This window comes from Branchiostoma lanceolatum, chromosome 13 (genome assembly GCF_035083965.1).
Source record: "Branchiostoma lanceolatum isolate klBraLanc5 chromosome 13, klBraLanc5.hap2, whole genome shotgun sequence".
NCBI lineage: Eukaryota > Metazoa > Chordata > Leptocardii > Amphioxiformes > Branchiostomatidae > Branchiostoma > Branchiostoma lanceolatum.
The window spans coordinates 5,621,603-5,647,379 of NC_089734.1; the positions used below are offsets into that span (position 1 = coordinate 5,621,603).

At 39.0% G+C, this 25,777-nt stretch overlaps 3 protein-coding genes across 3 annotated transcripts; 1 reads left to right on the top strand and 2 right to left on the bottom strand.

The window, feature by feature from the left end:
• Positions 1-1,995: 1,995 nt before the first annotated feature.
• LOC136447167 (kelch-like protein 13) lies at positions 1,996-7,949 on the bottom strand. Its single transcript, XM_066445864.1, has 8 exons — positions 7,824-7,949; positions 7,017-7,104; positions 6,296-6,675; positions 5,687-5,864; positions 4,848-5,033; positions 4,251-4,398; positions 3,733-3,920; positions 1,996-3,073 (listed from the first exon to the last, which is right to left on the bottom strand). The coding sequence occupies exons 1-8, from the start codon at positions 7,947-7,949 to the stop codon at positions 2,640-2,642; spliced, it is 1,728 nt and encodes a 575-aa protein (XP_066301961.1). The 3' UTR covers positions 1,996-2,639.
• Positions 7,950-9,868: 1,919 nt separating this feature from the next.
• Positions 9,869-13,392, bottom strand: LOC136447168 (uncharacterized). The gene is made up of 7 exons (XM_066445865.1): positions 12,807-13,392; positions 12,309-12,434; positions 11,894-11,974; positions 11,257-11,580; positions 10,818-10,913; positions 10,260-10,338; positions 9,869-10,028 (listed from the first exon to the last, which is right to left on the bottom strand). Exons 1-7 carry the CDS (start codon positions 13,279-13,281, stop codon positions 9,869-9,871), a joined length of 1,341 nt encoding a protein of 446 aa, XP_066301962.1. The 5' UTR covers positions 13,282-13,392.
• A 2,146-nt stretch (positions 13,393-15,538) lies between these two features.
• Positions 15,539-25,753, top strand: LOC136446741 (ADP-ribosylation factor-like protein 5B). Its single transcript, XM_066445284.1, has 6 exons — positions 15,539-15,939; positions 19,256-19,316; positions 19,577-19,724; positions 20,289-20,372; positions 21,527-21,678; positions 23,033-25,753. The coding sequence occupies exons 1-6, from the start codon at positions 15,894-15,896 to the stop codon at positions 23,076-23,078; spliced, it is 537 nt and encodes a 178-aa protein (XP_066301381.1). The 5' UTR covers positions 15,539-15,893; the 3' UTR covers positions 23,079-25,753.
• Positions 25,754-25,777: the final 24 nt, after the last annotated feature.

The following is a 25,777-nucleotide window of genomic DNA, read 5'->3' on the forward strand; positions in this document are numbered from 1 at the left end:
GTAAATGCCTTTGATATCATAGCAGGCTAATTTTTGTATGAAATGGGTAAAAATGTTGCACAAATGTAAAGCAAGATATCTTCATGAGACTGAAATATCTCGATGTTATTCAGATTTTTTTTACGAGCGTCTTATAGCTTAGTTGATTTACCCTCGTATCTTCCGTATGCACTGTTGGCCCGTCAATATGACGAGGACCGCTTCATGCTACATAATGTAACATCAATCTGTAGACTGGGAGGGTTGAATCGTAAGCGTCCTCATGTGACTGTAGAGTCCTGATTTGAATAATGTGAGTGTAGCTGTAGAGCCCTGATATGATATCAATAACAGCACTTAAGCTTATGCTCACTCCTACAAATTTTATCACCTTCTTAGACAATGTATCACACTAAAACGCGAGCATGCCCGTATTTGTTGGCAAACACCTATTTATAGTTAGCATTATTAATCGCGTGTAGTGACGTCACCATGTTGTTACAGTTCTGGTTTATGGATGTCGAAAGATCTCTCCTTAAACCCCACAAGATCCTTTTTCATCGCGAGGTTGGACGTCTGTAGTAGGTCATCTCGTCGTCTCTGGTCTCTGCTTACCGCCGTTGCCAACTAAGACCTACAAGTAGATAAACACAAAGATATAGACATGCATTTATATGCAAACATACCCAAATACTCTTCACCAAGTTGAAGTTGGTAGCCTCAAAAGATTGAATTACTCAAGTGACAAAATTTCAACAGAACAGTAGACCAGGCATACAATGGGTAAAAAGCTAGTCATAGATAATGCCAGCATTAGAAAACGTCTCGAAATAAAGATACTGAGAGAACTTGATACCCCTTTGAAAACTCCATGAAAAACACCATATGCCGTAGTCCAAGAAGCTGAAGCTCAACACCAAGCTATATGATTTATTAAGTTAAAAAGTATTTTGCTACCATCTCTGTATTGCCAAATTATGCGTCATATACAAACGCCGTTTTCTAACAACATACCTTTAGGACATTCTCCATTGCGTGCAGGAAAGTATTTCGACGTCCCCCTGAGTCTTCGCTGCCTTCCATCGCACCAGTCAAATTCTCCCTCTCAGAAACTCCAACAGCAGCGTAATCTTCCGCCGATAGGTGCGCCGTCTTCTTGCCGTTCCTACGGTTCTTCCGCCGATGCTTGCTCGTCTTTCTCTCGTCATACCCCGACACGGTAGCTTGCAAGAGGACAGCGTTCGCACTGGAAAACATCTTGCAACGGTGTCTCTGTCTACCGTGAATGCGTTCTTTAGTGTGTTTGCCCCATTTTAAACAGTCTTCAGCGCTGAAATACAAAAGCGACGCCCTAGAGTTCTCTACATTGTGCGTGATAATGAATGATAATTAAGTTGTTACGAACAATAGCACCGGCGTACCTTTGCATGTCCCGTTTTGTATTCTTTAACATTGTTATGCACCGCCTTGTGCTGAGGACAATAGGAGAATCATCACTGATTGGCTACACACATACAAAAAGCCCGACTAATTTTCAAGTTCACAGTAAAAATCCACACCATTTAGATGGGTATGTTTGGTTTATGTTTGATTTATTTACTATAAACTGCGGTCCGTCTTGAACTCGACGCCGCTGGTGTCATTATTATGGAACTATAAACATTTAAAATTTGAACAGTTACAGACATTGCTTTGTTGTCAATTTCTTTCCGCCTAGAACTTCTATCAAGTCAGCAAATGTAATTTTCTAACGAAGTTTATGGACAAAAAGTCAAAGTAGGTCAAATCAAGTACCCCTCAATGCCCAGAACGTTCTTAGTAGAATTTAATGTATAGTCTTTTATTCGGGAAAGAAATAAGATAGCTGGAGACGGGTACTACATTTGTTGCTAGTACTTTCTCTCAGACAAATTATTTTATCACGTGAAAAACAAGAACAATGGAGAGGCAAGAGCTATTGTTGTAACCGTCGAACCATATGTCGCTCACACCAAGGAGGTTGCTTACACACACATATATAATATGACAGATGCTCTAAATGAATACCCTTTATTGTAGCTTTATGCCCCAAAAAGGCAACTGTCTAGGTACAGATCGTATTGAACTTGATCTAGCAAGGAGGTTAAAATCGTCCTTCTACGTGTACCTAGTAACCACATAAAAGATGCATTCATAAGTTGATGATACTGATCAAGTGTGTGAAGTTGGGGAACCTGACTTGCATGTGTATTGTCTCATGATATCTCTTTCTTTACTGTAACGCTACAATCTAAGAATTATAGACGTAAAATATCTTTTCTCCCAAGTCCCAACTAGCCTGGAATCCATCCTATTTAGCTTCCGGCCGCTACCCAAGCTCCGCTGCCTGGCTTGGGTAGCGGCCGGAAGCTAAATAGGATGGATTCCAGGCTAAGTCCCAACATCTTCTTAATGCTATGTTACGCCTACAGGTATGCACGAATCTACAAGCACAAAGATGACTTACATGTACAATGAAAGTTAAACATCGATTAAAATAACGCAAACATGAAGAATGTAAATTTTGTCTACGAATACTCTTTAAATGCTATAGCCATGATTCAAAAGAAAGACGATATAACTGTATTTGCGACAGTTAATGAGACATAATATTTTTGTGTCTTCTTAAAGTACAACACAGATCATAAGAACGCGTAGTAGTGTTGCGTTTTGTGTTTGAAATGTTCGGACAGGAATACCGGACACACGGCTCCAAACCTTTTGATTGGCATGGGCTTTGTCTTCGTTCTTTCCCCATTGTCTATGTCAAAATATTCCACTTGGACCGACTCTTCCGGCAAAAAATATATAAAATCTTTCACAACCGCCGCGCTAACCCTTCCCAGACCCTCCAATCCTGGAATAGTCCACCACACGTCCTGATAGGGGTCGTAGCATTCCGCTGGAGCTATTTCTCCCCCTCCCAGGACGTAGAGCCTCCCCTGTATGGCGCACATGGCATGACCCTTCCTGCGGTACTTCATGTGCCGCTTGTGCGTGACGCTGTTGTTATCGGGATCGTAAGTGTACAGGTCTGTTAGAGCCGCGAGGTTCGGGGTCTCACTGCTCTGGCCACCTATGATAGGGGTTAAAGTGAATTTATATATCCATGTGTAAAAGAAGACATTGAAACCTCGTGTAGTGTCGTAAACGTAATGTCGAAATCATCAACTTATGATACGAGTGAATGCTAACGACATCAAGCGGCAGAATTAGGTACTGCATGCACCGGCCCTCTCCTTGGTGCTGAAACGTATTCACTTGAAAATTTTGCCATAATGTATGTGATATTTACGATTAGAACCCACTGTATCCCCAGAATAGTTAGAAATTATGCTGCTTGATGTTTTTAATGATATTTTTTTATAAGCGTTCGCCTATCAGTACGTAAGAGGTGATAATATTAAATGCACACGGAGGTAGGACAAGCATCACGGATGCAAAATCTACCCCCGACAAAACGTAGTAATGAAAAATAAAAACATAAAGATGCAACTATTTGACGGGCCTCTCTCTCATTGGTCGAACCGCCAATTAGCATGATATCATTGCCAAATAGCAGTTGCTCAAGCAACTGAATATAGTTTAGGAAACCAATAGCCAGTTGTTTGAGTAACTGCTATTTGGCGTTTCGTATTACCTGGATGTCTTAACTTCATTGACGCATGTTATCATTGATGTAACTGCTAATTGTGACTGTCGACAGTCGGTATCGGTGTATTCCTAGGATCCTACCTGAGATGTATATCTTATTGTGGAATACGACCGCGGCATGTCCGCGTGTTGTCCTGGGGAGAGGTGTTCCCGTGTTCCACCTGTCCTCATCTGGGGTGTAACACTCCACATCAGCGGTGTCCTTCCCCAGCCCACTGCCGCCCAGAGCCAGGACCTTACCGTCCCAAGCCACACCGGGGAACTCGTACCTGTGCGGGGGAGTTACGAGATGGCAAGGTGGTCTTGTGGTTAGGGTTGTTGGCTAAGCATCCAAAGGGTCTGGCTTCGTATCACTAGCGTGCCCTAATGTTGTGCCCTTGGCTTTGGGAAAGACACTTTTCACCAATTTCCCTACTCGACTCAGGTGAAAATGAGTACTTTGCTTCGGCTAGCTGTAACTTAAATAACTGCAAACACACACCAAACCAACAATTTCGAACTCACGCAACGAAAGCATAGACTCCGTATGCGGAGTCAAATCAACAAACAAACAAACAAATACTAGTAATCAGACAAACAAAAATTAAAGATCAACAAACCTTTTCTCCCACATATCGGCGATTTTCATCCAGCTGTTGAACCTGGGGTCGTACCGCAGTCCGGAAGCGCACAGCACGCCTTTAGAGAACCCGCCCAGAACGTACACGAAGTTGTCCATCATCACTACGGTGTGCCACGCCCTAGCACCTGACACAGGGAGTAAAATAATCCATCATCACTAGCAACTGAAGCAAGGAGTAAACAATCTGATAATGAGTCATTTTTACGACCATCAGGGCTGGATGTAGATTGTATATTAGATGTTCTTGGTACTGTGATTTGCGAAAGTGTTTTGCACAGAAATACAATCTGTAGTCTCTCCAAAGTAAGTAAAACTTTCCGAAATAGCATTGTTGTCAAACAACAGTGAGAAGCCGTTTTTTTGTGATCTTTAAAGTAATAAAGCGTCCAAATCTTTATGCTTTGAATGTCTACCCTTTTATTGTCTTGTACTTTATGAATGATGCATAACAATGATGGCTAGCTGTTCCAAGAGTGTATACATTCTGACAACGTTTTAAGTGATAAAAACACCTATAAATGTATAAACGGTTTAAAGAGTTAGCCGCCTTTGAAGAAAATTTTGAAGTTCGAACCTGGCAGGTTAGCAAGGCGAGCCCAGTCAGCGACCTCTAGCGTGTCGTTGAGGAACAGCACCTCCGCGGTGCGCCCCTCGTCCATCCAGCCGCCCACAATGACCGGGGACTCCGTGTCGGCTCGGACCTGGGAGTCCGGGCTCTGACACAGGTGGTGCATCAGGGGCGTGCTGTGGTAACTGAAACCTGTAAGAATTATAAAGGAAGGGAACATATAAGATAGAACTCCAAGCAGACGTGATTCCATGTTCACTTCCCCACGACGGTCGGTGCTGTCTAATCTCCAAGCAGATCTATCGGTTACAAAAGCCCGTAACGGCACATCTCGGAGGCATCTCGGAGGCATATTGGAGGGGGCATGTAAATTTCCGTTCCAAGCAAATGCTTTCAAATAAGAAATATGTAAAAATGTTAAGCACAGCCATTCCGATTTTTGCTTCGAGATGAAATGTACATCATTTCATTTTCTAAACGAGTGACACACTATCATATGGCTTTATTCAGAAAAGAAACTCGGGGACCAAAACTGCCCGAAGGATGAATTATCATGGCAAAACGATATGAATTTCAACCGTATATATCACATTCGTTCTGGCAAAATGTTCAAGTGAATGCTTATCAGCACCAAGTAGAGGGTCAGGACCTGCAGTACCTGGCCGTGTCGCTTGATGTCGTTAGTCCTTACATGTAAGTTGGGAAAAGTCCTTTTTTTGTGTTGGAAATTTCAGCTAAACTTTGATCCAGAATGACCTTTAACAACACAAATTAGCTTTCAAGTTATGTTTATAGTGTATGTAAGATGTATTTATATGTATATTATGCAAATGTATGCGACAAACCTGCAGAGACTCTAGCATGGGCCGTCCTGTCCCTCAGCACAAACTTCGTGGTGAGAACCTCGCTGTGTAACTCCTCCCACGTCATGAGCGGGAACCGTACAGCCTCCAGTAGGAACTTGGCCTCGTACACACGGACTTCTCTGTCGTACTCTACCCACTTCACCACCGTCTGGAAAATCTGCAAGTACACATATGAGTAGAAATACCACTTACATTCAAAAGTAGTGATCGTCCAGTACTCGTTACAATGTTTAGTTGTTGAGCAGTACCTTTATATGGCTAGTATAACATGTTACCAATTGAGCTATTGGGACACCCCTGGTTCCAGCACGTTGCTAACTGGAAGACCCCGGTTCAATCCTGGGCCAGCACATCTCGGTTGGAGCTGTACCCGTCTTTCGGAAGGGACATAGAAAGGGGTCCCGTGTTCGAGGAGGGGTCTATAGAAACCCATCCCTGTAAAATATACCATGCTACTGAAACTGTAATGGAACTTGCTGCCCTATGTGCCATTACAACGGACGAATACAATTGTTTAACACTTATTGTCTTGGGTTTGTCACGGCTCATTGGTGTTTTTTTTTTACTTGATAAAAACCCAACCCTTACCTGAAGCTCAGTGGCGTTCAATTTGTTGTTTTCCAGGATCGGCAGAAACTCCTCCCATGTAAGGTCCAAGATCTGATCACTTTTTTTCTGAACCAAGTCTTGAAACATTTTAGCAACAAAATTCGTGGCCTCCTTGGCTAGTTGTTTCAGTCCAAACGTGGTGCAAAGATTCATAATGTACAAACAGTTGTCCAGTGAGATCTCGTCTCTCAGAAAAGTCTCGCACAGAGCGAGAGCTGACGAGATTTGAAGATGGGATGCGGCGCAGACGACATCTTGAATAGTTTCCATGGAGATGGGAAGTTCGGAGGTGTAGACGAAATCCAAGACAGTAGACAAGCCGGCTAGTGTGACTCCGTGTAGGTGGATGTCATCTTGTTCTGAGAATAGTAGAATGGCAAAAAGAGAAGTGGCGATCATCGAAAGGACAACGAAGAATGAAAGAAAGAAAGAAAGAAAGAAAAAGAAAGAAGCAAAAAAGCTATCAAATTGTAGCGATGCAGCTTTTCAAAGAATCTTGTTCGAAATCTTTTGCGTCTACTAGCTAGACAATGTTCGAATGGCTATAGGGACAAGGTCACAAAGAGGGACAAGGAAACATAAAATAGGAAAATATCTACTCTAAGGCAAAATATAAATTCTGAAATAGTGCTTAATCAATTGCTTAGATATGGGGGAAGGATTGACAGAATGAAATAACCACAGAAAGAAAGATACGCACCTATTTCTCTCATCCCACAGGTAAACATAACAGAGAAGTACTCGCTAGTGGAGGCCAATACTGTCTTATGAACGGCGAACGGTTTCTCCTGCATAATACAGAAGACATTGATGTAATGCCTATGTTATTACCCACGTTTTACAATTCAAATTTGCTGCGTTTTCGTTCTCATAATACCGTAATCAGTATCATGACTCATTGCATGTCATCTAGAGAGCGCATTGAAATCTCCAAGCAGATGTTTGGTAGTCTGGGTGTCAGCATGATGCCTTTAAACTGCAGGGAACGGATCAGGACTAAAACTAAGAAGGCTGGCACCAGGCTTCGGGCTTGGCTCATTTGTTTTGTGCACATGAAATTGTTTATTGTGACTTCGTAACACTCTAATTTAAGATAAAAGACAAGCTTAATGGTACCAAAATATTGACGAAAGTTACATGTACTAGTATCGGCTTTGACGTTTTTGCAATGTAATCGAAATCTGATCTCTGCTTCATCGTATATAGCAGTCAAAATTTGACAATGAACTTGTCTTTGCATTTGACCCGTCCTTGGCTTTATTTGGATGCAGATAAAAAATATAAAATTTTTAAACTGAATCTCATCTCGAAACACAAAGGAATGCAACCGTTTGCATTTTCTCAACAAAACATGTGAATTATAAATCATGTTACTACTAGAAACAATCACTGGCGTGACGAAAACGCTAGGAGCTATGTTTATCAATATTAAAAGAAATGTTAATACAAATAACGATCTACAAATAACGATCTACAAATGAAATAAAGAAAATTCCCGAACACTAACCTCAGCCCACAGCGTGACATCACACAATGTTTTGCTCTGCCGCATCTTCTGAAACCCACCCAGCATCTCCGTACTGTGCCCTTCGTGTCGGACGACTTTTGTCACATTGTCGTCTGAAGCCGCCATGTTGGAAAGTCGGTTTATGACACACTTTATGGACAGGGGCGATACGTCATAATTTTAAAGGATGGGACAATAGGAAAAACTAGTAGTTAATTTCACATTCTACAACTTAAAAGCTGTATATTGATCAATTTCTATTGAGTATAGGAGATTTCATGACCTGGATGATCGGCTGAAGCATTGTTGACGAACTATTTTAACATATCTACTTGGTTCACCCTAAACAATGGCTTATTACTGATTTGTCCCCATGTTATGACTGTCGACCCAATGTCCTTCAATTCATACCAAATAAATATGATGGACCGTTTTGGGAGGAATGAAAATATCACCACGTGGTTCGTCCTTCAACTGTCATAGAAATACATAGCTATATCTGACAAGGTGGAAAGTATGATTTAACATTTTGCTTATTCTATGATATGGTAAAAGTGTATATTGATTGTTGTCAAATACTATAGTCATTGTCCTGTGAACATATGAATGGTGTTTTTGTTCTAAGGATCCGTACATGTGTGTTTGAGAGATCGAGTGTCCCCCGTTTACTATTTCTGTCCCAGTGTGTAACGCGACACCGCTCAAAGCTCTCTGTCAATCAAACCCCTTACAGACCTGCCCATCATGGAAATGTTGTTCATATGTGTATACATATGATGGTTGGGCAGAAAATGAAAAAAAAGAAGATTTTCTATCGAAAAGGATTAACGTTGATTCTGAATCTACATAAAACAATATTTCATGTCATATCTAGTTACGCTTTTCACATCGGCAGCTGTTTTAATGCTTTAGATACTACATTCTTGGTTAATTATTGACCTGTGTGGGTATGTCTGCCGTAACCAATGAGGTTTAAACCTCCTTGCCGTAACAAGTCATTGTAGATATTAACTTCCGAGTTGACAAGTATATATCGAAGCTGCTATCTTAAATCCGCAATATTGGATCCACCATCCTGTATTCCTGTATATTCATCACTATGGTAATGAGCAGACAAATTCTATTTGCTTCTAGTAAATGATTTTATTGTGAAAGAATACAAGGTAACAATTAAATTTGAAGAACAATATAGACTAGTCTGTCCTCTCGAATTATGATCATGTAAATTCAATTCGGTGATCACACAATCAGCATAGAAATACTTCGCGTGAATCTATGAACTAAGCATGATTTTCTTAATATAACAAAGTACAGTTTAGCACAAAAGCATGAAAATTACATAGATAAAATCAAAAGCACTGAACTTTGTAAAACACTGTAACCTGTTAGAAACTATTACCATGGAAACATGAAATATAGCAAACTTGACTTCATTATAATAAATCATTGCAAGATAAACCAGACGCTGGTGGTAAAAATATTCTGAATTGATACAATGTGTAAATTGGTGCGGTATTCAAAAACCCTTTGACGGTATGACTTCTGTACACCATTTATAGTTCGTCATCAAATATTTACAATGTAGTACAAGAATTGGCGGAGTAAAAGACCTACAAATACATATATACATGCTTCTCATACAAACAAGGAATTCCACTGTATGTCCAGAATAGTACAACATACATGCAACCTAGTCTTCTGTTGATAATAATTGTCTGAATGACCTAAACTTCATGTATACGTATGTTTTTTTCATGGAAAGGATGAATGAACTCACAAACATTTTCATACCAACACCCCATTGTCTTTATATACAAAGCGTGTTTTAGACATTGTTACTCTTCAGCGTAACCAATATACTGAAAAAATGTTGGCTTGATGTAACAAACCATGTCTTAGCAAAATTGATTGTGTGAAAATACAATTCCTAATTTCAATATTTACATCTATAGCAGTGAAGTATCTGTTTCAAGGCCGAATCGCTCTTAAGGACAATACTGTCCTAAGATAATGTAACCTGGCCACCACCAAGACCGTACATATGACTAAGGAGGGAAGTGCAGTCTCTTTTGCAGTCCGTTCTGGCAGTAGAAGTTGTCACATACACTGTAAACCTTTGCCATGATAGACACAAACTCATCACTTTTTCCATACTCCATGAGAGTCTTAGCTAGTGCTCTGGAGTAGTTTGGACTATTGGACATGCTGAAATAACAATCATTATGTCCAATTTCGCCAAACATACGAAGTTCCATCATCATTCTATGGTGATGCATCACCATTCTATGCGGCGGCTGTTCGAAGATATGAATGAAAATAAGCGTTGGTTTGCGGTTAACGTTGCGACCTGAAGTCGAATTATGAAGAATGTGATCTATAGATCTGTGTGGGCTCTCAGACAAGACATAAAGTATAGAATAGTCCGTGTTTAATGACTGAAATGTATCAATCGAGTCGATGTCCTTCACGATTTTCGGCAAAAAGTTCAAACTCTTGAAGGCGTCTGCGAGTAACTCTGAAAAATAAAAGACGCATTAGATTTCCCTATACAGACTCCAGCTGTAAGAGACAGGCCCTGTCAACTCGACAATGTGACTGTAACTTCAGAAAAGAATAAACAAAAGCAATGGACAATTCGAAGCACTTGTTAGTGCCAGTGCCGGTGGGAGGAAATAAGGACTATGTAATATTTCAGGCACTTTTGAGGCAGTGTATTTCTGCACTTCGGCAACAACGATTACAACTGCATTTGACATAAAAATGCGCTAACTTATACAATCGCTAACACTAAGGTACCTATGTTGCTCTCTCTTTCACATTGTTCTAGATATATTCAAATAAGACAATAAAACAAAACAATAATTTAGATACCACTTTGATATTCACGATGGGAACTGCACGTTGGAAATGACATGGCAACTCAAAATGTGAAAGTTAAAATAAAATTATCACTGATAATTACAGTACATGTATATAATGTGGAAAAGAACTCACCTGACTCTTCTTTCATTTTACAGGGATCTCGAGCATTTGTGTCTATGACTATCAATGCAGTTCCTCGGGGGCTGTGGCTCATTTTGTAGAATGGACCTACAAACAGTTTAAACAAGTACAATGAGCTTCAATGTATGGGGAGTATAATGGCACCAACATCGCACAGTAGGTTTACATGGTATCACAATAGTAACATATCCTTTCGACAGGAATGAAACATGGTAATGGACTCATGATGATAAGATATTTTACGACCTTCATCATGCGTGCAGTATTAGTAACGTTAATGTTATCAAATGACTTTTCGATAAAGAGACTGGCCAGTGGCCCACTTCTTAGCAAAATAGGTATATCCATTTCTTATTTTGTGCAGAAATGACAGTGGGACATAAGAGTTACTGAAACTAGAGAAAAGTTGCATAATGTTTTTAAAGCTTACCTTCACCAGCTTTTTGTCTGCTGATGATGTATTTTGGTGAGGAGACCTCTGTTGACAGCTTGTCGACAACATCCGGATGTTCAATATTTAATATGTCTAGAAATAATGCAGGGAGGCACGACCTTCTTCTGGATATCATATCTAGAAGTGCTTCTGCACGTTCACTATCCAAGATATACATGCCGAGGATTTCATCCTTGTCTGAAGGTTCCACCACGTGCTTGTGAATCATATGGTGAAAAACTTTGTCTACGTTTATATTGTCTTTGAGTAAATCGTAGTTGTTAGTGATGAGGTCCTGGATGTCATCATATGATGTCGGGGCTACAGGGAACAGAAAACATTGAAAACTACCGTTTAGCAGATTCTAGTTACATTTCGCATTGCCAGAATTCTAATGTCCTAGATATACGAGAACATCTTCCAGTTGTTTTCAGCAAAACTTGCTTTAACAAATTGTACTTATTTGTGTCAATCAAAGTAGTTTTGAATTTGCAATTCAAACGTGTCCCTGTTTCATCACTTGCATTCTCCATGCGTTTTATCCACCAGGTATTAAATATCCATTTGCTATTACTATGTAAACGAGTTTGTGACTGAGGCACTGTGTATGTTTGTGCGTATGGGTTTACTGTACCTTTTGGGCCTTTTTTTGTTTCAGCGATGGGATTACTCTCGTCTCGTGGACCACTGCTCCATCCAAAAGTAACGTTACTATCTGTAGAACAATTCAGATATACTAGTAAACTAATCGCCAAGGCAGTGTATAGAAATCATTTAGAACCGTGGAGGCTCACTGTAACCCCAGTCCTAACAGGCCTAAGTACGTGTCTGAATGACTAGAATCAAAGTGACTACGTATATATAGTAGTGTATACTGCATTACATGATCACATTTTTGTTGCAGTCAGATACCTATTGGGAAAAACAAAGGGAGAAGAATACATGCGAACAATACTATATGTATGTTCATTGCTGCTTTTTTATGTTCTATATTGTCGTTTCAACGTTCATGGTAAATATGATAACATACCCATAAAAAAAGAACATACCTGAAGCTATTTCTGTATGGACTCCTACCGAAGCAGGCTCCTCAAGTGATACCGAGGCTGATGTTTCCATTTCTTCGTTCTCGCTTTGGGTTACCTGAACGACTGATGATGAAATTTCCATGGGGCCTACAACGACAAGATATCAAAGGGTAATCTTTACATTTTATATCTCAAGTACATCTTATATCTCAAGTGGTGGGCAGGGCAATGTGCCATGGCAAGTCATACACAGCTTTACGCATGTTTTCACAGAAACATGTAACGTTAATTGATAAGTTATACGTGCAACATAACCAGGTGAGGCTACTCGGCCTAAATTATGCAGATATAAGCCTCGTGAATTACGTTTGAATTCAACATGAATACGCCGAGAAATAGCAGCTTGGTTATATTGCTGCTTTATGACACCTTTATACGTTTATTTCTTGAAAGAATATTTGAAAATACACTTAAAAGGGCGGAAAATGTTTGGCGGTAGAGGCAGACTGAGAGACGTACTTGGACTTCCGGTTTCCGCTGATTCTGTAGTTTGCTTTGCTCTTTTTTCTTCTTCGTCTATGTAGGCTAGAAACTGCAGTTCACCATCGAGAGGTCCATGAGTTTCATTGCTACGTTCTGACAAACACTTCTTCACGATACGAAGGAACAGCAGTCTTTTTACCCTGTTCTTGGGAAAACGACCCGCACAGAGTTCAACTTCGTCTTCCGGTAGCGGTCCTCTTTTCGGACCGTCCTCGTCACTGCTGCTGGACGACTCGTAGTCCGGTGGAAACGAGATCCCAGTTCCACTGACGAAACAGTGCCCTTCTCCCTCCTGGATCAAGTGCACAGCCCGTGGCCATTTTTCTGACTTGATTGAGCTTAGATAGTACTGTAGACATATTGGCATGTCGTCAGGAAACCCCGTAATATCCAACTGCCCTTCGTCGGTCCACTTACAGGTTAACTTTTCTTCCCATGAGCTGGATGCCATGATGTAATATCAAGATGTACAGTTGTTGCTTCGTCCAGAAATTAACCTACGCCATAAAAACATGTCCGCCACCGCTGGCAATTTTTTGTTTAGAAAAGGTTAACTGACATCCACGTCACATGACTCATTCACTACACACCATGATTGGTGCTACCCGTGACGTTGCCAAGTGACCCCCATTACGTCATACAGGTGTGCAAGGGACTGTTCATTGTACACTCAAGAGGACAAGGTCAATCTTAGGCAGCACTGTTTTTACAATACTAAAACGTCAGTAGGCAGGTAGGGTGGGTTCTATTAATGGATCTTCCAGATGAGGAAGTATTAACTGACAACGGAGCTCTTCTGTTCACCATGGCCGCCAATACTTCAATAATGGAACGATATTTTGAATATCCTCGAGCTTTCGACCACAACCGTATATTCAAAACTAAGAAGAAAGATGTGATTGGCTGTCATGACCTCCATTACCTGCTAGAGGCTCAGTCCAAGGGGTTGATCGTTGCCGCAGTTGTGAAACTGCCGGGAGACGACCTTCCAAGGGGGGTGTACAAGGTCCTTCTGACATGTCGAACCGACGCTGAGCCACCAACCAACATTCCACAAGAAGGAATTCTACAGCAACCTATTGACGTTGAATCAACGGCATGGGAAATGGTCCGATGTAATGTTGCACAGTGTGACTGTGTTCCACAATGTAAAAGACGCGGAATCTTGTTCAAATTTGATCCAGTCGTGAAAACTGTCTACGATCCGGCAGTCTGGTCAGACGAACGTCTTGCAGACTGCTGTAAGAGAGCCTACGACGAATCAACGCGTATGGGAAGGTCGAGAGCAGCAGGTGACAAGACTCACTGGGAAGGTAAATTCAGAGAAAACGGCAGAGAGTACTGGATGGGAGGATTCGTCAAGAATTCGAAGATCACGAACTTTTACTTTTGCCATCATGAAGATCGGTGGTTGGCGGCAGTGGCATGACAAACTTCAGAAAACTGTTGATGAGGTCGAAAAGGCCATTCAGCAGAAGTAAATTAGATGTTTTACCAAAGAACCTAGTAAATTTGTGCTTGAATATTCAAGATATTCTATGAAGATGCATATCTGAAGTTATAAGTCATGTTTCAATCTTATATTGTTAAGGGTGTCTTTCTATTGAATTCATAATCAATAATTTCATGTTTGAATCTTATATTATTTGAGGAGGCATACGTATTGAATTTATTTATTTATTTTGATTTACCACATTTTGTGGAAGGATTGACATAACAGGTGAACTATCACCTTTTCAAGATGTCATCCTAGACCGGACTGTATAGTTATGTTTGAATCTTATACTACATGTATAAAAAAGATCGTGATTTAGTCTTATATTCTGTGACTGTGAGGATTTATCAAATGTAAACAATATTGTTAAGTCAAGTTCCTCAAGTTTCTTTATGATAAAAAACATTGATAATACATTTGCCGGACATTGTCATATTTCTATTTGATTCATACTGAAGACATTAACGACGATATGATGTGTCTTTTAGACTGTGAAACAGTGCCTTACCACATGTACTTGTCAGTAGAGATCAACTATGTGGCAAACAAGTTATTAATAGCAAAATGCATGTCGCCGGAGGCCTATCCTATCGGACAACTTAAGAATAGTTTCAAACTGAACCAAGATTGTACTTCAATAGGCTTCAAGGACAATGAACTTGAGCAGACTTATCACTAGACCTAACGTTACAACTAAACTGCAATGCTGTGGTTATGAATAAGACATCAACTTCACATATTACTGCAACTAGTACAACTGCTCATGTGTTTGTCAGTGATGCAAGTGTCCAGTAAAAACACCTTCAGACGTGCAGTAGGTAGGGACTTCCAGATTGCTTTAATTCCCGAAACGTACAATGCAATGTAGAGTTGCTTGAATACAATTATTTCAATATTCTGTGATTTGAATGTATGATTTGAGTACATCAATAAAATTCAATGAAGAAAAATTCTACAACCTTATTCATTTAACTAAAGGATGCGCAACATTTTCTTACCAGTCATGAAAAATTACCGTCTAAATGGACGATGGGTAGAATGATACAGTTTTATAAATTTTTATCGCGCAAAGGGGTTAAACAAAATAAGTTTGTCCATTACCCTCCTTGGTTTTTCTGTCGCAGAAAGCCTGTAATAAAAAGTGAACATATTCCCCCTTGTCAACTTGGTATGCTCCAACATCGCGAGAATCTGCGAGACCCACACAGCACGCATGCGCGAGTGAATTTAATGTGGCAATCGCCGAGAGTGTGTCACTTTTTTGTTCCGGTTACTCATTTCTGTACCTTTGGGCGTTTCTAGGAACTTCCACCGGGAAAACCCTTCGGATATAACTCCGGAAGCAGTATAGTCAGTCTGATCTACTTATAGAAGTCGTTTAAACCTCACATTTCCGTTGGAAGCGAGGACGAAAACAACAGGAAGACCTACAGCTGGACCGTTGTGTGTTGAGAGATTTTTCAACGGTGACAGTTTTCTAATTTTCCCGTGGGGAATTTTCCCCTTTCCCTTGCGACTGTGTTTTCCCTGGACAATATTCCCCCGTCGACCGACATACCTAGCAGGCGATGGGGTTTCTCTTTTCAAAATTATGGAGCCTTTTCAATAACGAAGGTAAGGAAAGGTGTTTTTCTAGATGCGTATGGTGACCTAGATTTTCATATGTTTGGTGTTGAACTTTAAATCTAACGTTAGTGTCCAGAAACTGTCAAATATCTATAGTTATATGCTTTCTTTAACGTTTAATATATGCTTTCTTTCTTTGAATTTAGATGTAAACAAATGTTATTTTATATATAAACACGATATTTTGTTATTATTTTTATTCGTTTATCTTTTTAAATGCCGTTGGTAACAACTTTCTTGAATCTAAATTAGCCACTGAATACCCCCACAGCTTATTATTATGTTTAGCCATACCTAGTATGGCTCAACATATTGTTTTTGTTCATGTTCTTCTTCTTCTTCTTCTTCTCCTGCCAAGTCTTCAAATGGAATCTACTCCGTCATTTTTGGGCCAAACGACCTGAAATTTGGCATGTAGGTAAAGATGGCAAATACCCTTAGGTGCTTTTTCATTTCTTTCGAAACAGGCCTTAAAAACATTTTTATGGAGGTTTTTTGGGGCATTTTTAGACAATTTTTATATTTTGGGCTCCTGTGCCCTGGTATTGCTAGCAAGTGACCTGGAATTCTGTACAAGGGTGCCTTGAACATGTCCCTACAGGATTTCAATCACAATTCTGGTGTACATCACTTCAGAATGCTTCATTTTGGGGACTTTTGGACCCATTTTCAGACCAAAAACAGGCCAAAAGTGGTATCCACGTTCCATGTTCTATTTGCTGCTGGCCAAGGAATCCATGTTCTATCTAAGGATCCCCGCGTTCCATTTGCTACTGGCCAAAGAACACTGTTCTATTTAGGTCACCTGAGGTCATATTGCAGGAACACACGCAAGCCTTTGCAGTAAGAAGCTCTTGGGGTCTCACAGAACTTGTAGAGAGAGTTTTTGTACGGGTGATTTTGGAACAGTCCATTTATGCATCAGGAGGGAGATTGTCGAAGTATAATGCTCTCGCAAAGGTTGCCTTTCTACATGCAGTTAATATTTCGATTTGCCCAGGTGTTATTTTGGGACAGCCCACTTCTTGCATGGGGAGGAGTATGGCTAAACATGCTGTATTTGCTCAGGGGCAAATGACGGCCTTTCTAGTAATGACAATGTCTTGTGTCCGGCGACAATAGGCCAAGGAAGATTTGTTATATAAACAATATCATCACATCTGTCGTGTTTTCGCTACCGTATTTGGTCTTGTTTAGTTTGACAATCTAGTTTTGACACCCTCTCGTCAAACACTATTCACACATCTAAATTATCATTTGGAATACCGTGTCTTTTTCCGGGTGTTTGTGTTGTGCATAAATTTCCAGCTATTAACATTTTTGTACAAGAAAATTTAGGTTTGGTTTTCGTTGTCCTACTCCTATGCAACAAAAATGCAATTCTTCACCTTTATATAACATCTTGAAACTGACGTATTGGTTTAACCTGATTCTATACGTTTGCCACGTATTTAACACAACAAACCCGGCTTTAGAAACTATTCTATCTTTAAAGACATAATCTTTTTTTTTTACTATCTTCACTGTAAATGTGTAGAAATTGTGATTTATAAAGGAAGGAAAGAAAGAAAAAAGTGAAATGTGTGTACCCCAACGGAAACCCCCCTCCCACTTACCGGCCATGTGTGTCATAGGGGATCTCTGACGTCACCACATCACCTGTTTAATGTAAACTGACGCAAGTTACCGGTCTGAAAATGGCACATAGATTTGTAGCTTACAATGAACCTTTCAAGCCTAGCAAGCAATGTAGCCTAGGGATTTGCTGCTGTGCAGTTTTCATTTATTTGCAAATTTCAATAAACAAAAGAATGCAAGACCTGTTTCAACAATGGTTTATACTTTAATAATGCCGGATACAGTTCGAGTTCAGTTAGATTTTATTTGAAATTTGATCAAAACATTGGCACAAAGAACCTTTACTGTTTGTGAGAAAATTCAGAGGTTGCAACTATGGTAGACCTGTTCCAACACTGTAGTATTATACTTGGATACAGTCAAGATTTTATTTGATTTAAACACAATTTGACTCCAAGAATCTTTTCCATTTGATTTTGTGAAAGGATCTTAACAGTCAATTTTTAGAGTAATATCTTATGCAAACATTGAAAGATGAAATCACAAAATTATAAATAATGTTACATGTACCTTAGTTATGACAATAGTTATGGTTTCCTCCCTGAGGCACATGTTGTCTGTTAACGGTAAGAAGACAATTTTTTTTAGCCAGGGGCTAAGATTCACCTTTCTTTGTACTGAAGGACGAGGAGTAGGTTTTTAATTACTTGTTATTATTTTGAAAGTGTTATCTGTGCTTAGCAACAAACTACACTAACTAACCCATGCAGTGTAACTGAAATACTGTAATATTATTAAAAGAAATTTGCAAGGATTTAAGTTTGTGGTGGGGAAAAATTGATCCACATTAATTGTAAGTTGGCGGTTGAAACAACAGTAGCACTACAGTCAGGATACAAAACATTTTCGAGCAGTTTTAACTTTGTGATAAAGACTTTATCGGAAAAAAACACACACATGAAAATAAAACCTATGCAAGCATTTCTTCAAGCATTTCCTCATTTACTAAAGTTTAGTTTTACAATATTCTAGCATCTTGACTTTACCTTCATTTCAATCACTGGGGAAATTCCTCAGAAAACTGTAGCATCGAAAACCTTCAGTTTTGCATATAGTGTATATATAGTACAAAACTAGTCTAAGACATCAGATATTCCTAAGCTGTCATCCCGCTAAGAAGCATCCCTCCTACCGACCTCCCATGGGAAGCCAGTCACTTCTGTACAACTGAAGTGTAAGAATTGGCTCAGACAGTTGAGACTTTACAGGCTAATTGATGTCGAGGGTTGTACCATACACGCCCTTGGCAATATACTACATATGCATGATATTCATATTTATCTATTTATTTTAAATAAGAGAGATGTGATAAAACTGATGTCATTATAATTTGAGTTCTTAAAAAAGGAAGAAGGAAAATCATTAGGTCCTGTGTCAAAATTTAATTTAACAATATTTTGATGATATGTTTTTTATGATGACTCGAACAACGGCGTTGCCCCCACAAAATTTACAGCCTAAACTTTGAACATGATATCTCTCCAGATCTCAGTGCTATCTTGGAAATACTAGTTAAATCAAGATTAATATAGTCATCTGTCAAAACTAATAACAAAATAAGTCAAAGCAAGACAGCTCATTGTATTAATGGTGTTTTTGCAATGGTTTAAGTTAAGTGTATTGCAGATATGAAAATTTGAATGTTTATTGTTTTCTTTCATTGCAGAACACAAGGTAATAATCACAGGGCTAGACAATGCTGGCAAGACAACGATATTGTATCAATTGTAAGTACATGTACTAGTATTGTGTTTTTCTACTTATTCTTCATCTTTATGTGTTCACACTTTACAACAACTTGAAAATTATGCTCTGACTATCAAAAACATGCAGTCATTTCCAAGACCCTGTGATTCGGTTATTTGTTACTATGTGGTTAGTGGTACTTGAATTGGACTGTGTAGATTGTGAAATAAAGACATCATGTATTTAAGTTTAACAAAAAATATGTGGATTTACAATTGTTTTGTTGTTTTTCATTCTCCAGTTTAATGAACGAAGTAGTCCACACATCTCCCACCATCGGCAGTAATGTCGAGGAAATCATCTGGAAAAACATCCATTTTGTCATGTGGGACATCGGAGGCCAGGAGTCCCTCAGAGCGTCGTGGAACACATATTATACTAATGCACAGGTAAGGTGCAAGGGTCAACTGTGTGTTACATCTTATCAACTAGCTATTGACAAACAAAAATTATGTAAGGCCTCCTAAACAGCAATGAAAGGGGGTGCAAAGTGTAAAGTTCTGCTTTATGCTACCGGATCAAAAGTGCAATTAAAGCTCACAACAATGCAAAGAAAAGGTTCAAAGATCATCTTTTTATGTAAATAAGCATTGTTGCCCATAAATATGTGGGCATAACACAATACAAAGTTTAATTGCTTCTTTGCCTCATAGTTTTGATAATTCTAATATTTCTATATAGTATATTTGTGGGGATTTTTATAGTATGAAGTGAAATATATGTTATCAAAATTTTGTCTCTTTTCTTTGTGACTATTTAATTTGAAAAGCTAGCAGTGGAACTTGATGTAAAGATTAGTGATTGTAATATAACTGTGACAAGAACCCTATTGCCATTTCCTCCTTAGATTTCAAATGATTTTACATGTTGCCTGTACTAATACATGTAATTGTTCATGTGGGACTTACGTTTTGTCAAAGTATCTGATATATGTTTGTTTTCCTTTTGAACAGTTCTTGATTCTAGTAATCGACAGTACAGACAGAGAAAGATTACCCATCTCTAAAGAAGAACTGCACAAGATGTTAGCTCACGAGGTAAGCATGATTTGGTTAGATTATACATTCTTAGCATAGATTGGTGTCAAACTGTAAAACATACTTCAGACATATGCCTAGTTAAAACATATATAACAGTTCAACTTCTGCACTCTACAGAGTCACATGTGTTACATTACAAAGCCTGCTAAATGTTGCTGAAAATCTACAGTTCACAACTTCAGTTGTTTGGGATAGTTGGTTCTACCAAATATACCACAATTGATCTTTTCCCGCCAGTAAAATCCCCATTGATCCCACACGGACTTTGCTCCATCCTAGAGAGTCCTTACCCACAATATGGCATGTGTGCTTCACAACCCACTCAAAATACTCCTGTTGCTATTTTAGTCCAGATTGATTATAACACGCACCTGTAAATTCAAGCCCGAGGCAAAAAGCTCTACAAGGATACCAGTGTGCTTGAGCATTGGCGTCCATTAGCAACGCGTACGTGAAAAGTCAAAGTTGACAATGGAGTACCCGGAGGTAAACTTTGTGGTAAACTTGACCTTGTGGGTGAAAATGAAGGTTATTTTTTGTTGAACAAAAGTACAGTGTACTATGATATTACTTGGATGTAGGGCCTATCATGAACATATTTGGAGTACATTTATCAATTCATCATTGGGTTTGTGACAGTATTACTCTGTATTTAAAGCTATTAACACAAACTGGTACTACATGTAGTAGTAGATAAATCATAAAGTAACAATCTATTGCTTGAAGGATAAATGAAGCGTTTTGAGAAACGCTTCATTTGTGGCTCTGGGAAAATAACAGATTCGGTATTCAACTGTTTTCGACTTCATTCATCTTCTTTTATTTAATTTGAGAATGACAGAGAGTCAACCCACTCCTCACTTAATACCTTTCCTGTGACATTTAATGCTAGAGCTTGTGAGAAATGATTATTTACAGACATCATGGATACAAGTGGAGCATCCGTCCTGTAAATTTTTTTGGAAGTCAAAGTTACTGTTTACTCAGGTTTTAGTATTTTAGTTGTAGAGCCCTGACTCCCTCACAGCTATGGTAGGCATGTTTTGTTGAATGCCGTAGGATTTAAAACGAAATCCTGTTTGACCAAAGTATTATAAGAATGTCTGACGCAATGTCCTGTTGACCTCTGTGTTGTTCTCTGTTGACTGTAGGACCTGAGACAGGCGGCCATCTTGATTTTTGCGAACAAGCAGGACTTGAAGGGTTCCATGTCTTCAGCGGAGATCTCCCAACAACTCAACCTCACGTCTATAAAAGGGCACGGGTGGCACATACAGGCCTGCTGTGCGTTAACGGGGGAGGGGTGAGTATTTTTTCTTTCTTTGTGACTGTGGGATAGATACTGCAGGCCTCGAAATTCATTTTTTGGAATAGGTGCACTGGTGCACTCAACCAAAAAAATTTGGGTGCACCACATAAAATAAAGCGGAATGTCAGCAAAACGTCATCACAAAGTTTAACGTTTCTGCCTCTCTTGAAAGCTTCAATCTGTAATTCTATAGCTAACCTCAAAATTTGACTAGTGTACAATAGTACTTTTACCCTATAACCCAAAGAAATGTCTTGGTGCACTGGTGCACCCAGTCAAAAATTCCACTATTTCGAGCCCTGTACTGTCAATGCCTTTAGGTTTGCAGGGATTTAATTTTGCAGCAGGGAGAAAATGAAGTGGCTATGATAGTTGTTGGTTGGCTGTTGAAACAAGGGAGTAGACGCAGAAGATTTGCAGTGAAGAGGTTACTGTGACCATTAAACCACCGCAAAATTTCAATTCTTCCAATATATACCTGTCAAAATGATACAATACAATACACTTGTACTGTCAAAACTGCCCAAAAAGACCACCCTGGGGACCAATGAAATATGGTCTACTGTGGACAGGTGGTCACTATAGACAGGTTTCTTTATGCTCGTGTCAATGGGAAGAATTATCTAAGGGACCACAGAAAAGGGGTCACGTTGGCCAGTTGTCCTTACATAATTTTCCCTCTGACACAATCATTAAGAATCCTGTCTGTAGTGACCACCTGTCCACATAGACCAGATTTATCGGTCCCTTGAGTGCTCTTCTTGGGCAGTTTTGACTGTATTTCTTTGTAGAATAAAGAATTCATTACCTGCATACTATGTCGTTTGCTTTCTGTTTGAATTTATTACTGCAAGAAGAAAAAGCCTTTCATGTTACTGGGTCAGTGAGTCCTTGTGGAGATGTAAACTAGATTTTGCTGCCCGAAGGATTTTGTCCGTGGATATTTACGACTCTGTTCTGGAAGAGGGACACAAATTCCAGTAGGAAGAGATCAAGATAAGGAATATGGGTTGGTCAACCCATTTCCGAAATTGTATTTCATTTCAGATATCTTTAAAATGAATTACCATGGAATGAAAATGTAGAACATAGAATTTGACATATAGGATGGTCTAGTCTTCAAATAGACCGATTCTGACGTCCATCACAATTATCACTTTAACAGTGACCAATCACAGCATTGCTATTTGTGGTTCGACCAATGAGGGGGTGACTGCAGTTGGTATGACAACGGCAAATGTGGTCACATCACCATGCCATCTCCATATTTGTTGTAACATCTAGGTATTGCAGTTGCATTTTTTTTACTGCGATTGCTGATTTTCTGTCTTTCTCTCTCCCTCCACAGGTTGTACCAGGGTCTAGAATGGATAGCGCATCAGCTCAAGAAGTAACAGCAGGGGGTGGCGGGAGTAGATGTAGCAGCCAACTTGTACAGATGATGATATTTTGTAACTTATACAACATTTTTATGGTACATTGTATTTGTAATACAATGCAGACTGTAACTATGTAAGGCCAGTGAAAATTTAGTATTTCATTTCATGCTTTTGACCAGGCAAAATTGTAGCGATATGAAATTGCCATTTCTAAGAAGTAGCAACCCACTGTTTCTTGAAATGTGAATCCCTTTGAAAGATAAGATTACACCAAGGATGTTATATACGTCTATATAGTCCTTGATTGATTACACATACCTTAGATTTCCTTAGTCTGAAAGTTGATCTGTGTTGAAGTTACAAAACAGATTTTTGAAAACTAAAAATGAACTTACCCAAATTTTCGACCAGTCTTCTTCAGAGAATGACTTGAATTTCCCTTGTTTAGAGAAAAAGCAGAAGAGGGTAGACATAGTTACAGTCAGCACTGGGGTCCAACAAGTTGTCCGTTTTTTTTAATTAGGAAGCTTGCCAAACTACTTTGGTGGGATGTCCACATTGTTATGTTTAAAGATGTAGTTTGAAAAAAGAAACAGATTTGTGAGGAGGTATTTGAAGTGCTGTACATCTGTGTCCAAACCTAGTCGAGTAAAAACATATCCCAGCGTATAGATCTAGAACTTTAAGAACAACAGCTAGACTCTTTCTTATGGCTGAGTTAGCTTTGGTATACTATAGTGTTCTATGCCTTGAAAAACATTTTAGCAGCCAAGTAAATTAAAAAGTGACATTTGACATTGAGATCGTGATATGGCTATTCAAAGCCCAAAGCCATTAAGAATAAAAAATTCAACCATAAAATGCTGTACCATGAATTTCCTGCCAAGATTTCTAATGAAAGGGGAAGAACTGCAGCTGTACTGTAGTTTGTATCTTGGGACTTGGACGCAGAAGAAACAGTGTTTCAAATGTCCTCCAAATTTATACATCTCTGACTGTGCATATTTATAGCATCTAATTTCTGCAAGGTGGTGTAAATATACACTTTGCAAGAGGAGTTTAGGGTAGCGTTTTTGGGATTTATCAGCTTAGGTTTCACGTACATTTGACTTCTCAAACATGGCTTTTAGGTTCTACCAGTTTCCTCCATTTTCAGTGAATATTAGTTTGTAACCAGGAGTTTAACAACAAACTGTTCCTTTTTTTAGAAGGGTGCTAAATATTTTACAGTATGGAAATGTCAAAGGGCCATTTCAAACAAATAGTGTTTATTGAAATTTCCATTTCAATCTACTGAATTAATTTCGGGGGGATTTGACTTGTAATTTTTGATAAAATGTATAAAAAATGGAGGTTGCAGACGTTTCAATTCATTACTGCTATTTCTCAAGAGGATTGTATGAATCTTCCAAAATACAGTACATACACATGATTCCATTGTACATGGGAGGGGTTACCTTTGACTTACGATAAACATATCAGTGTTGTAGATACTCCATGTTGTATTATATTATGTAGATACATGTAACACTGAAGATTAGGACAAGGTCTCACAACTCAGTTTCCAGACTCAGTATACGTACATGTGTATGATGCAATAGAACATCAGCACCTTTTTCTCTTTACAGCTATTTTGCACTTCACTCACTGCTCCAACATTCTGAATTGGACACTCTATGCACACTAGATGAAAAACCTATGTACTCAATATTGCATACCGTACACAGTACATGCAGGGATGGTTAGAAGTGAAAAGATTTTGGTGCCCTGTACAAAGAGTTTAACTGCATGTATGGCTGCTCCTTATACTATGTTATAGTGATAAACGATGAAGGCTTCACTCCTGAGGTGTCGCCAAAAAGTTCTGATATAGAGGCAGGCTACATTAGGATTGATGCAAGTACAAGCTACGAAGGGGGAGGGGGCATCTGAAATACAAGAGTAACATTACAGTAAATTACAATGCTGTCACTTTGTGACTATGTTTTGGAATGGTACACATTACTGTCTGTAGCTGATAAAGCACTGAATGGCAGAAATATCACAGGCCACACTTGTATATGGGGTACTTCTGTCTGTGGCAGAATTATCACTGCCTTGTTTTGTAGCAAGAGAAAGCTAAGTTTAACCCTTACCTTCCTGAGTTCTTTTGTAACCAATCTAAACTTCAGTGTACACATAGACCCATGGATGAAACAAGGTTAAACATTGTGAATATATATGTCCCTCAGACATGAGCCATTCTATGGAATTTTACTATTTGTTTTAAAAACTTATTTTTCAATGTGGAAAGGCAATGTTTTAATACAATTGTAAACTGCCAGTTTTAAGTTCTGTCTTGTGTATTAAGACGAGTTGGTCAAACGTTACTTAATGTTGTCTTCATAAAAATCACTTGTGAAGTCATATTATTACACCAATTAAAAACACAATGTACACCCTATCAATGGATATATATGTTACTTTAACAGTAATTATCACAGTAAATAAAGAGGGAAGAATATATATCTTTGAATCTTAGCAATAACACACCTTCAGTACATGTACATGAATTTTAACAGAGACTGAATTGTTTCAACTTGTTTTGTGTAATAAACACAGCTGGTTTATGTGTATGTACCCACAAAGGCAGCGTTACTGTATTATTTTCAATGTCCATTAAAATGTAAATACACTAATGTGTTAAACAATGTTTAGTTGTCTTGTGTTCAATA

Coding starts and splice junctions, on each gene's coding strand:
- LOC136447167 (XM_066445864.1), bottom strand. CDS start 7,949: ATGGCGGCTTCAGACGACAATGTGACAAAAGTCGTCCGACACGAAGGG. Junction 5,034..5,686: donor CCATGCTAGAGTCTCTGCAG/GTTTGTCGCATA, acceptor TAATTCTTACAG/GTTTCAGTTACCACAGCACG. Junction 3,074..3,732: donor CAATAAGATATACATCTCAG/GTAGGATCCTAG, acceptor CCCCTATCATAG/GTGGCCAGAGCAGTGAGACC.
- LOC136447168 (XM_066445865.1), bottom strand. CDS start 13,281: ATGGCATCCAGCTCATGGGAAGAAAAGTTAACCTGTAAGTGGACCGAC. Junction 11,975..12,308: donor CCATACAGAAATAGCTTCAG/GTATGTTCTTTT, acceptor ATTGTTCTACAG/ATAGTAACGTTACTTTTGGA. Junction 11,581..11,893: donor AACAAAAAAAGGCCCAAAAG/GTACAGTAAACC, acceptor TGTTCCCTGTAG/CCCCGACATCATATGATGAC.
- LOC136446741 (XM_066445284.1), top strand. CDS start 15,894: ATGGGGTTTCTCTTTTCAAAATTATGGAGCCTTTTCAATAACGAAG. Junction 19,317..19,576: donor ACAACGATATTGTATCAATT/GTAAGTACATGT, acceptor TTCATTCTCCAG/TTTAATGAACGAAGTAGTCC. Junction 20,373..21,526: donor ACAAGATGTTAGCTCACGAG/GTAAGCATGATT, acceptor TGTTGACTGTAG/GACCTGAGACAGGCGGCCAT.